The 12,721-nt window shown below is 50.1% G+C and overlaps 1 protein-coding gene across 29 annotated transcripts in view; it reads left to right on the top strand.

Moving 5' to 3' along the window:
- Nucleotides 1-12,721, top strand: part of LOC144331908 (uncharacterized) — a 112,146-nt gene that overhangs the window by 86,374 nt on the left and 13,051 nt on the right. For 2 of the 29 annotated variants that reach the window (XR_013399509.1, XM_077950611.1), the window contains exons 8-12: nucleotides 5,926-6,127; nucleotides 6,765-6,920; nucleotides 9,658-9,758; nucleotides 10,533-10,554; nucleotides 10,853-10,894. Coding sequence is in view for 25 of the 29 variants with exons in the window: in XM_077950611.1 (XP_077806737.1) it covers nucleotides 6,088-6,127; nucleotides 6,765-6,920; nucleotides 9,658-9,758; nucleotides 10,533-10,554; nucleotides 10,853-10,894 (361 nt within the window). In the remaining 4 variants the exon portion in view is untranslated. Of the gene's footprint in view, nucleotides 1-4,136; nucleotides 4,477-5,811; nucleotides 6,128-6,405; nucleotides 6,590-6,764; nucleotides 6,921-9,657; nucleotides 9,759-10,532; nucleotides 10,555-10,852; nucleotides 10,895-12,721 lie in introns of those variants that run through there. The other 27 variants (XR_013399512.1, XM_077950610.1, XR_013399510.1 and 24 more) reach the window with 25 other exon arrangements.

Below are 12,721 nucleotides of genomic sequence, written 5' to 3'. Positions count from 1 at the left end.
TAGGCCCAGCGCAGTGGCTGACAGCTGTAATCCCAGCACTTTGGGAGGCCAAGGAGGGCGGATCACTTGAAGTCAGGAGTTCAAGACCAGCCTGGCCAACATGGAGAAACCTTGTCTCTACTACAAATATAAAAATTAGCTGGGCGTGGTGGCAAGTGCCTGTAATCTCAGCTTCTCAGGAGGCTAAGTCATGAGAATCGCTTGAACCCAGGAGGTGGAGGTTGCAGTGAGGGAAGATCACGCCATTGCACTCCAGCCTGGGCAACAAGAGCAAAAGTCCATTTCTTTTTTTTTTTTTTGAGACGGAGTCTCGCTCTGTCGCCCAGGCTGGAGTGCAATGGCGCGATCTCGGCTCACTGCAAGCTCCGCCTCCTGGGTTCACACCATTCTCCTGCCTCAGCCTCTCGAGGAGCTGGGATTACAGGCGCCCGCCACCACGCCTGGCTTATTTTTTGTATTTTTTAGTAGAGACGGGGTTTCACTGTGGTAGCCAGGATGGTCTCGATCTCCTGACCTCGTGATCCACCTGCCTCGTCCTCCCAAAGTGCTGGGATTACAGGCGTGAGCCACCGCCCCTGGCCTCGAAACTCCATTTCAAGGAAAAAATAAAGTAAAAAACCAGGGGGCTGGGCGCAGTGGCTCATGCCTGTAATCCCAGCACTATGGGAGGCGGAGGTGGACAGATCATGAGGTCAGGAGTTTGAGACCAGCATAGCCAACATGGTGAAACCCTGTCTCTACTAAAAGTACAAAAATTGAATGGGCATGGTGGTGGACGCTGGTAATCCCAGATACTTGGGAGGCTTGAACCCAGGAGGTGGAGGTTGTAGTGAGCCGAGATCACACCACTGTACTCCAGCCTGGGCAACAGAGCGAGACTCCACATCAAAAAAAAAATAAAATGAAGTGAAGGAGGAGGAGGAGGAAGAGGAAGAAAAAGAAGAAGAAATAGGTGTGGTGGCTCAGGCCTGTAATTCCAGCAATTTGGGAGGCAGAGGAGGAGCAGGAGGAAGAAAGGAGGAAAAGGAAACAGACAGGTCAGTCGTGGTGACTGGTGCCTGTGAGGAGGAGGAGGAGGAGGAGGAGGAGGAGAAGGAGGAGGAGGAAAAAGAAATGGAGGACGAGAAGAAAGAAAGAAACAGCCAGGCCTTGTGTAGTGGCTCATGCTTGTGAGGAGGAGAAGGAGGAAAAAGAAATGGAGGAGAAGAAGGAAAAAGAAATGGAGGAAGAAAAAGAAAAGTAGGAGGAAAAAGAAACTGAGGAGGAGGAGGAAAAAGAAATGTAGGAGGGGGAGGAGGAAAAAGAAATGATGGAGGGGGAGGAGGAGGATAAAGAAATGGAGGAGGAAGAGGAGTTGGAGGAGGAGGAGGAGTTGGAGGAAAAGGAGGAGTTGGAGGAGGAGGAGGAGGAATTGGAGGAGGAGGAGGTGGTGGGATTACAGCTGTGAGCCACTGCACCTGGCTGGAAATAATTTCTCATCATGAGATTTGGAGGGTATATACCCGAACCACATTAGCCTTCAAGGGAAACTCCAGGCACCTGGCTATTCTTGAGAAGTAAATTAGCAAGTTGATAAGAAGAAGGTAGTAATTGGCTGGGTGCACTGGCTCACACCTGTAATCCCAGCACTTTGGGAGGTCAAGACAGATAGATCAACTGAGGTCAGGAGTTCCAGATCAGTCTGGCTAACATGGTGAAACCCCATGTCTACTGAAAATACAAAAATCAGCTGGATGTGATAACGGATGCCTGTTATCCCAGCTACTGAGGAGGCTGAGGCAGGAGGATTGCTTGAACCGGGAGGTGGACGGTGCAGTGGGCTTAGATTGGGCCATTGCTCTCCAGCCTGGGAGACAGAGCGAGACTCCCTCTCAAAAAAAAAAAAAAAAAAAAAAAAAAAAAAAAAAAAAAAAAGAAGAAGAAAAGAAAAAGAAAAAGGCAAGAAAAAGAAAAAGGCAATAATAGCTCAGAACAATAGCCACCCAAGTCGGTTAGAGCCACAAGATATTTGATCCCGGCCGGGCGCGGTGGCTCAAGCCTGTAATCCCAGCACTTTGGGAGGCCGAGACGGGCGGATCACGAGGTCAGGAGATCGAGACCATCCTGGGTAACACAGGGAAACCCCGTCTCTACTAAAAATACAAAAACTTAGCCGGGCGAGGTGGCAGGCGCCTGTAGTCCCAGCTACTCGGGAGGCTGAGGCAGGAGAATGGCGTGAACCCGGGAGGCGGAGCTTGCAGTGAGCTGAGATCCGGCCACTGCACTCCAGCCTGGGTGACAGAGCGAGACTCCGTCTTAAAAAAAAAAAAAAAAAAAAAAAAAAAAAAATTAAAAAAAAAAGATATTTGATCCCTTATAGAAAGTAAAGATAACATTTTGACAAATGTCCCTAAGTTGTTTTCGGAAGCGAAGATCTCCACCGGAAGAAAAATGGTGACAGCTTTCCCTTCGACCTCAGATAAGGGTGAACCCAGGACTGAACTCTCACTGGTGTTCTTTGTTTCAAATTTCTTCCCGAGGGGCCTGGAGGGAATCACACTCACAGGCAGAAACTTAACACTCAGCCTCCCAAAGTACTGGGATTACAGGCATGAGCCACCATGCCTGTTCCTGGCCTGCTTTTTAGTAAAATTTTACTCCTGCTCTGCAACTTGCCTCTATCTGGTTTCTACCTTATGACCTTCAGTCAAATTCTTTCTTCTGAGGAGGCAAGAATTGAGGTTGTTTCAGTTGTGTATGGATTCACCACCGGGAACTCGGATACCTTCCACCAGTAACAGGTCGAGGATGCTAGGTGAAAATGTTATGGAAGCTGCATGCGTTTTACAAATGTAGTGGTTCTCATGTCCAGCCACAGCCACTGCACCTGTGTGAAAGTCCCCTTAATAAACCTATGTCTTTTTTACTGTCTCCAGATCTCTTCCTCTACCCTTCCACACGGTGCCTTCCCTACTGGAGTAAAGTGGGGTCCTGCAGGGCACCCTCTCCCTGCATTTTTTTTTTTTTTTTTTGAGACGGAGTCTCGCTCTGTCGCCCAGGCTGGAGTGCAGTGGCGCTATCTTGGCTCACTGCAAGCTCCGCCTCCCGGGTTTACGCCATTCTCCTGCCTCAGCCTCCCGAGTAGCTGGGACTACAGGCGCCTGCCACCTCGCCCGGCTAATTTTTTTGTATTTTTAGTAGAGATGGGGTTTCATTGTGTTAGCCAGGATGGTCTCGATCTCCTGACCTCGTGATCCGCCCGTCTCGGCCTCCCAAAGTGCTGGGATTACAGGCTTGAGCCACCGCGCCCGGCCTTTTTTTTTTTTTTTTTTTTTTGAGATAGATTCTTGCTCTGTCACCCAGGTTGGACTGCAGTGGTGTGACCTCAGCTCACTGCAACCTTCGCCTCCTGGGTTCAAGTGATTCTTCAGCCTCAGTCTCCTGAGTAGCTGGTATTACAGGCGCCTGCTATCATGCCTGGCTCCTTTTTCTTTTCTTTTCTTTTCTTTTTTTTAGTATTTTCAGTAGAGATGGGGTTTCGCCGTGTTGGCCAGTCTGGTCTCAAACTCCTGGCCTCAAGTGATCCGCCCACCTCAGCTGTCCCAAAGTGCTGAGATTACAGGCGTGACCCACTGCACTTGGCCTCTCTCCCTGTATCTTCAAAGCCAAGAAGGAGCTTCTGTCCCCTTGGTTAGGGTCAGGGTCCCAGACGTCCAGTGTCAAGGCTACAGCCGCCTCCCAAGGACGTGCATCCCTGCAAGAGGCTGCATCCAGCAGTCATGGAAGAGGCTCTCCTGAGGCCTGCTCCAATTCCTGCTGGGGAAAGCAAGTGGAGGTGCCCCTTGAAGAAACGGGAATAACACCAATCTCGGGGGTTCTGCCCTGGCCTGTGGCCCTGGATCGTCCAGCCTCTGCTGGGATGGCAGCAGACGATGCCCTTCTCGGCTGGAGCTGAGGGTGGGGGTCCCGCTTCCCCAAAGGCCTAGCCCCGGTTTCCAGCCACAGTTCCTACTGCGCAGCCTCTGGCACAGCTCCGCCCCTCCAGGCCTGGCACTCGCCCTCAACAAACATGGCGCCGACGGCCTCACGCGCGTCACGGGGCAGGCGCTTCATGCGACAGGCCCGCAGGGCTTCCCCGGCGCCGCTCTCCTCCCCTCAGACTGGCTGACAAGACAGGGAGCGGGAAGTATGACATGGCTGGTGGCGGTGTGCTGGGCGGCTCTGGGGCAGCTGTTGTGTGGCTGCGCGCAGGCGCTGCTGGGCGGGATGCTGTACACCAGGGAGAGCCCGTCGCGGGAGACCAAGGAGCTCCAGGGCCTCTGAAGCTTCCAAGCCGACTTCTCCCACAATCCACTCCGGGGCTTCCAGTAGCAGAGGTACCCGCGACCGTTGCAAGAGGCGCCGGGAAGCCCGGAGTTGGGAATGGCGTAAGCCCCGGCGCCCTGCACCCTCCTTCACCTGATTGCCGTGGAGCTGGGGTCCCGGAGGAGGTTAAAGGTCAACGGGCTTGGGGGCGCGGGGTCGGAGGACGGGGGAACCTGGGGGAGTAGGGAGACACAGTAGGGCCAGGGCGGAGGAGGCGGAAGGAGGAGGAAGCGCTCCTGTCCAGCCGCGTCGGAGGCGAAGGCTGAGCCCGGGCAGTGTCCTAATATTTATTTTTACTTTTTGAAATGTTTTTGAGGCTGGGTTTGGTCCTGCCGCCCAGGTTGGAGCAGAGTGGCGCAATCCTAACTTCTGAGGTCAAGCGATTCTCCCGCCCCAGCCTTGCAAGTTAGCTGGGACCGCCATGCCTAATTAAAAACGAACAAACGAACAAAAAAAAAAACAAAAGAAACTTGGTGGGGCTTGGTGGCTCATGCCTGTAATCCCAGCACCTTGGGAGGCCGAGGCGGGCGGATCACCTGAGGCCAGGAGTTCAAGACCAGCCTGGCCAACGTGGTGAAATCCCGTCTCTACTAAAAATACAAAGTTAGCCGGGCGCGGTGATGAGCATCGGTAATCCCAGCTACTTGGGAGGCAGAGGCAGGAGAATTGCTTGAACCAGGGAGTCGGAGGTTGCAGTGAGCCGAGATCAAGCCACTGCACTCTAGCCTGTGCGACAGACTGACACTGCGTCTGAATACAAAAACCAACTTTTTGGCTTTTTGGTTTTGTTTTATTTTTTAAGATACAGGGTCTCAGTACGTTATCCAGGCTGATCTCGAATTACTGGCCTCAAGCCATCCTCCCACGTTGACTTCCCAAAGCACTGATTATAGGCATGAGCCACCAGACACTCGTCAGGCCTAAGGGGCAGGCCCGGCACAGAGCTGGGCCCAGGGATCACGAGGAGGGAACAGTTTAGACATTCTGATATCGGCTCTGCCGAGGGGGGAAGGTACCTTGGGTTTTCAGGGTTCAGATAGAGGACAGACTGTGACATCAGGCCAAAGACGCCGCTCCTGTTGCCCTCTTGACTTGGATGTGGTCAGCAAAGAAGAGGGATCCGGTGAGGTCTGGGCCGCGTTTGCCTAGTCTACATCCTCTTTTTCTTTTTCTTTTTTTTTTGAGACAGAGTCTCACTGTGTCACCCAGGCTGGAGTGCAATGGCATGATCTTGGCTCACTGCAGCCTCCGCCTTCTGGGTTCAAGCGATTCTCCTGCCTCAGCCTCCTGAGTAGCTGGGACTACAGGCGCCGCCACCACCCCCAGCTAATTTTTGTATTTTTAGAAGAGATGGGGTTTCACCATATTGGCCAGGCTGGTCTCGAACTCCTGACCCCAGTGGCCCAGGTGCACAAACTGCCCTGGCAGTTGACCTGTCATCAGCAAGTTATCTGTCTTTTCCACTAGGAGTCCCCGCCATGTGTCAGGGCTTGTGCTAGGCCTGGGGGCACAGCTGTGCAGCACACTGGTCCCGGATCCCTTTGGGGGCCTAGGAGCTGAGCCCGGCCCTTCTCTTCGCAGTCGGGCCCCACCTTGGACATACTGGTTCTCTGCATTTTCAATGACATCAGCCAGGGCATTTTGTCAGCTGGGTGTGGTATGAACGGGAGGTCACCCTGCTGAAGCGATGGATCCAGGACCTGCACACAAGAGTGGTGCTGAGGATTGGCAGTGCCCACTTCTATGCCATTGTGGTCAGTGTGGCCAGGAGCAGGCAGGGCAGGTGAGTGGGCACAGCTGCTGAACAGCACGGGACCCTCAGATTCCACCCACAGCCTGTCTCCTGGGTTGGGACGGTGGGGGGCCTTACCCTGCCCTGGGTGCTGTGCACTTTGCAGGGGAATAGGTGGCCTGATCTACCCCACTGGGATGTCGTTCTTCCCGTCTGGCTGGCAGGCCCCTGAGCCCCATGCTGCGGGTTATGTGAGGGCATGCCCGATAGCAAAACCCCTCCTCATGCCCCGACCTGCCACCGCCTCCTCATGTCTCCTATGTCTGCAGTGGGTGAATGGTGTCCACAAGCTAGAGCATGAAAGGGGCTACCTCCCCTTCGAGGCTGACATCAACAGTCTATTCCTGGTTGGGCCCCTGCCCTCCCGCCTCTGCGTCACTGTCGCCATCAACAGCACGCTCACCCCCCCCACCCTGCCATCAGGGACCATCCGTACGTGACCGACACGTCCAAGTGGGTACCATCCTGCCTCCACTGCACGTACCCACCTTCCTGCCCCACCCTGTGGTCTTCCTGCCAGGGACAGGGTGGCCTTCTCAGAGAGGAGGCCCTGATCTGGGGAGGCAAGTGAGCTGAGGGCAAAAGACCCATGGCAAGGGCCCAGCGAACCACAGTCCTCCCGCCCTAGGTATCCCAAGGGTTACTTTGTCCAGAACACAGACTTTGACTTCTTCAACTATGCAGGACTGCAGTGGTCTGTGCTTCTGTACACGACACCAACTACCTGCATTGATGACATCAACATCACCACCGGCGTGGAGCGACACAGTGGTGACGACTTCTGGTAGGATCCTCCCTCAGCGGGGCCCAGGGTGGCTCTGTTTGTTCCCTACTTGGAAAGCTCTCCCAGGAAAAAGGTTCTCCCAGCATCTCTAAACCTTCACACGTTCCCATCCACCTACGAAGCTAAAATCCAGGCTGTCTGAGCGGGCGCGGGCTCCCAAGATCACTCATGTGGTTGATCTCGCTTGGAGAAGAGGGGTCTGGCCTAACGTCACATAGCTCAGGGTGGCAGTCCTGTCCCTTCCCCACGGCGCTGCTCTCACTCTAGCTCCCCTTGATATACATCGTGCTCAAGGAATAGGCAGCTTCGGGGGGACGGGTGCGGTGGCTCACCTTACAAAGCGATTCCAGCTCTTTGTAAGGTGGACTTGGTAGGAGGATCACTTCAGGCCAAGAGTTCAAGACCAGCCTGGGCAACATAGCGAGACCATCAGCACAAAAAATTAAAAAGTTCGCTATGCATGGTGATGTGTGCCGGTAGTCCCAACTACTGAGGCAGGAGAATCAGTTGAGCGTGGGAGGTCAAGGGTGCAGTGAGCTGTGATCGTGTCACTGCACTCTGGTCTGGGCAACAGAGGGAGACCCTGTCTTTTTTGTTTGAATTTGTTTTTGAGCTGGAGTCTCACTCTGTAGGAGCCCAGACTGGAGGGCACTGCTGCACTCTTGGGCTCACTGCAACCTCCGCCTCCCAAGTTCAAGTGATTCTCCTGCCTCAGCCTCCCAAGTAGCAGGGATTACAGGCACCTTCCACCGTGTCCAGCTAATTTTTGTGGGTTTTGTTTTAGTACAGACGGGGTTTCACAATGTAGGCCTGGTTGGTCTTGAATTCCTGACCTCAGATGACTCACCTTCCTCGGCCTCCCAAAGTGCAAGGATTACAGGTGTGAGCTACCGTGCATGACTGGGATACCCTGTTTTTAAGAAAAAAAAAAAAATTTATTTATTTATTTATTTTGAATATATCTTTTTCCTTTTGTGAGATGAGGCCTTACACTGTCGACCAGGCTGGATAGTAGTGGTACAATGATTGACAGCTGTTTTGGGGCTGCAGTTGTCAGTTTCAAAGAATTTAGGCTGGGTGTGGTGACTAATGCCTGTCATCCCAGCACTTTGGGAGGCCACAGTGGGCAGATTGCTTGAGCTCAAAGGTTTGAGACCAGCCTGGGCAACATAGTGAGACCCTGTTTCAAAAAGAATAAATAATTAAAATAAAGAGTTTAAATAAGAATCACACAGCAAAGGTGATGCAGCATAGAGCAATTTATTGTAAAGGAAAAAATATTTTGCAAGTGAAGTGCAGAATAGCCCGGGCACAGTGGCTGACACCTGTAATCCCAGCACTTTGGGAGGCTGAGGTGAGAGGATGACCTGAGGCCAGGAGTTCTAGACCAGCCTGGCCAATGTGGTGAAACCCCATCTCAAACTCTCCAAAAAAAAAAAGACAGTGAGTGGCAGTACACACCTGTAATCCCAGCTACTAGGGAGGCTGAGGCAGGAGAATCGTTTGAACCCAGGAGGCAGAGGTTGCAGTGAGCCAAAATTGTCCCACTGCACTCTAGCCTTGGGGGCAGAAGGAGACTCCCTCTCAAAAAAAAAAAAAAAAATTAACTGGGCATGGTTGCAGGTGCCTGTAATCCCAGCAACTGAGGAGGCTGAGGCAGGAGAATAGCTTGAACTCGATGGTCAGAGGTTGTAGTGAGCCGAGATGAAGTCACTGCACTCCAGCAATCCTGAGGAGACTTAAGAACTAAACATAGTATGGTCTCCTGGATGAGATCTTGGGACAGGAAAAGGACATTATGGGAAATAGTAAAGAAATCTGAATCAAGATGAACCTTAGTTAGTAATAATGTATCAGTATTTGTTTACTGGGGCCGGGGATGGTGGCTCACATCCTAGCACTCTGAGAGGCTAAGGTGGGAAGAGCTTGAGGTCAGGAGTGTGAGACTAGCCTGGGCAACATAGCGAGACCGCATGTCTCTGAATTCTTTTTTTCTTTTAATTAGCATGGTGGTATGCACTTACAGTCCCAGCTGCTAGGGAGACTGAGGAGGGAGAATTGCTTGAGCCTAGGAGTCTGTGACTCTCCCCAGGGAGAGTCACACAGGAGCTGCTGAAGCCCCTGATCACAGGGCCCCAAAAGGCTGTGTAGAAGTCATTTCAGAAGATGACTTACAAATGGGAAATCATCACTATTTTTAAATATAGCATTTTAATATTGAATTTTTAAATGATCTCTATGAAAAAGAATTTGTGATTAATAGAGTAGAGTAATTTGGGTAAAATTGAGTCCATTTCACCAATAAAATAGGCTTTTAATCAAGTAATAAATCCTTTAAAACAGATGTTAAATGTGGCACCAGCATAATTAGATCCTAGTATACTGACATGGTCTTGAAGACGTTAAGAAAATGCTGTTTGTTTTGTAGACTTTCAAAACATTTGAGAGCGAGGAAGGCACTCTTTCATTGACCCTCAGTGTGCATTTATTTCCATTTTGGGTTGACTGTTTTGTGTTGCTGCCTGATGCCTCTACTACAAGGCCAAGACCTCCATGTCTCATGTCTTTCCTGCTCCCCTACTCTGCCATCCCTCTTCCCCTCAGTGGAATAGCCCAGCCTTAACTCAGTCCATGCTTGTTAATCAACCACCTCCATACACCACATCCAGCAAAGCTCCCTGAGTGACTCACAGTCACCAACCACCGGTGCACTGATCTTTTCTCTGTGTCCTTCCAGCTCGTCCTGACGATGGCCTGTTTTTAAGATGTTCACCACAATGCAAAGATGAAGATGATAATGAAGTTGGTGATGATGATGATGATGATGGTGATGTCAAGGTAAGACCCACTTTTTTTGTCTTCCACAGCAATCTTCCTTTCCTGATTCTTCTCAATTAATTTTGATTTGAAAACCTGGCAATGCACATTATGTACACTGTACACTATTGTCTTTGTGGGGCTGGAATTCAGTAGGAGTGTCTTTCCAACTGATACGTGGTACACTATGCTGCTTCTAAATGACAGCATCCATTATCAACTGGAATACTGAGGCATTTTCCACAATACCAGTTTTCCTCCTTGGATTAAGCATTGTGTGTTTGCATATAAAATTAAATTTAAAGGTTAATTCTGTGAATAGAGGTCTTGTTTTTCTATAGCTATCCTCTGTGCTAGTCTTTGGGGATTTTGACCTATGGCTCAATCACTCTACTGCCTTCTGGTTTTTTTTTTTTTTGAGACGGAGTCTCGCTCTGTCGTCCAGGCTGGAGTGCAGTGGCCGGATCTCAGCTCACTGCAAGCTCCGCCTCCCGGGTTTACGCCATTCTCCTGCCTCAGCCTCCTGAGTAGCTGGGACTACAGGCGCCTGCCACCTCGCCCGGCTAAGTTTTTGTATTTTTAGTAGAAACGGGGTTTCACTGTGTTAGCCAGGATGGTCTCGATCTCCTGACCTCGTGATCTGCCCGTCTCGGCCTCCCAAAGTGCTGGGATTACAGGCTTGAGCCACCGCGCCCGGCCTGCCTTCTGGTTTTTTATCATGGTCCAGAGAATAACAGATCTGTGTGAAGTGCACAGCAGAATCTGATTCTCATGTTTTCTTTTATATAATTGCAGATAAGAGCTTGGAAAGAAAACGGTATGTACCATGAAATAACTCATTTCCCGAGGAGAAAACTTGCTAGGTTCATTGTATAGAAACCTGATTCTGGCTTCGTGCTGGGAAAGAGGCTTGGGGTTCTCGTGAAAGTGATTTTGCCAGTATAGAACTCTGGCCCAAGAAGCTGTAGGAAGGTTTATCAACCCAGAAGAAAGATGTGGGGATCATGTATGAAGCAGCGTGGGTTGGGAGACTAACCCATCATTCAGCTTCAGCTAAAGTAGGAGGAGTGGGTGAGTCACTCTGATAACTTATCCTGCTGGTTTTGTTTCTAAAGACTTGACGCTGGAGAGTATAAGTGACGAGGAGACTCATCCAGGTAGGGAACTACATGCCAGGAAAAACCAATGGGAAAAGATTCCCAGGAGCCTCCAGGTTATCCCTGCTGCTTGTGAGGAGGGGCTGAAGGAGGGGGTATGAAATCAGAAGGAAAATGGAAATATGTGTGAAGTCTGGCTTGTTGTTTTCAGTTTCTTGGCATCATGGTAAGAACTGTCTGTATGGGCTATGAGGGTGCTGCGTTCATGAGAGATTCTCTTTGCAGTCCACCTGCTCTTTTCTGCCTGTGGAACATCAGAGCCTTTGGTTTGGATTAGTCAGCACTCCTAGGGATTGTGCACAAGGGGTGTAGGCTTAAGCACTGGGTGTCATCTGTGATGAAGGGAATCTGGGGGACACAGCTCTCTCACAGGCATTTCCTGGAACCTAGAGACAAAGTTCTTCTGCTGTGTGCCAAGGGGAAATCGAGAATCACCCTCTGAGCTTTCAGGACTTGTTAGTGCACATTCATGTTTCTGTCCTCACTGTGCGTTCCTGGTTTAAAGGGATCTCCCAGGGTGGATGGCGGGGTGAATATTCACTCTGGGCTCACTGGTAAAACTCCAGGCTCCTTTGAAGGGAGGAGGAAAGTTTGACCTTGAGCACATTTCCAGCTTCCACTTCCAACCCAGTCACAGATTCTGAGCTGAGGCTTCTTTCTCCCCAGTTCTCTAATTTTGGGGGAAGTCAAGAGTTCCCACAAAAGATAGTATCACACTATTTCCTGTCTTCAAAAATTTGGCTTTGGTTTTGTTCTGTAAGTTGACGTTCATCACTCAAGTTCTAGACTTTTTGTTTGTTTGTTTCTTTCTTTTTTCTTTTTTTTGAGTATTTGGATTGCTGTTCTTGCCTTGGTTTGCTAAACATAATAAGCCCCAGGTCTATCCATGCTTCTTAGGACATGATTGTGTGTTCTTCTTATGGCTGTGTAGTATTTTGTGATGTGTATGCACCACATAAAAAAAAAAAAACAAAAAAACCTCAAATCCACTGTTGCTGGTCACCTAGGATGCTTCCACATCTTTGTTCTTGTGAACGGTATGGCCATGAATGCGGGAGAGCATGTGTCTGTTTGATAGAAGTATTTATTGTCTTTTAGGTAGATACCAAGTGTCATGGATTGCTGGGTCTGATGGTAGTTCTGTTTTAAGTTTTTTGAGAATCTCTAAACTGGTTTCCACAATGTGAACTAGTTTTCACATTGACCAAGAGTGTAGCAGCGTTCCCTTTCCTTTGCTGCCTCGCCAGCATGTTGTTTTGACTTTGGAAAATTACCCATTGTGAGCAATGTGAGATGATGTCTCATTGTGTTTGGGAGCTGCATTGCAGTGAGGTTGTGCATTTTTTCATGTTGGTTGATCACTTGAACGTCTTTTTTTTTTTTTTTTTTTGAGACAGTCTCTCACTTTGTTGCCCAGACTGGAGTGCAGTGGTGCAATCTTGGCTCACTGCAACCTCTGCCTCCTGGGTTCAAGTGATTCTCCTGCCTCAGCCTCCTGAGTAGCTGGGATTACAGACAACTGTCACCACGCCCACCTAATTTTTGTATGTAGATAAGGGATTTCAGCATGTTGGCCAGGCTGGTCTCGAACTCCTGACCTCAGGTGATCCACCCACCTCGGCCTCCCAAAGTCCTGGGTTTACAGGTGTGAGCCACCGTGCCTGACTAGCAGTGATTGTTTTTGTAAGGTAAAGTCAATAACAAAAACTAGAGTTTTTGACTTCTGTTGTTGGAAGTGTTTTTTTTTTCTGTTTTTCTCTTTTGTCTGTTGTTTGCTTTTATATCCTGTGAGCTTAGATTCAGGTTTTCCTCAACTTAAGCTCACTC

This window comes from Macaca mulatta, chromosome 10, assembly GCF_049350105.2.
Source record: "Macaca mulatta isolate MMU2019108-1 chromosome 10, T2T-MMU8v2.0, whole genome shotgun sequence".
Lineage (NCBI taxonomy): Eukaryota > Metazoa > Chordata > Mammalia > Primates > Cercopithecidae > Macaca > Macaca mulatta.
Note: the sequence above shows the minus strand (reverse complement) of the source record. Positions and strands in the feature narration are given on the sequence as shown.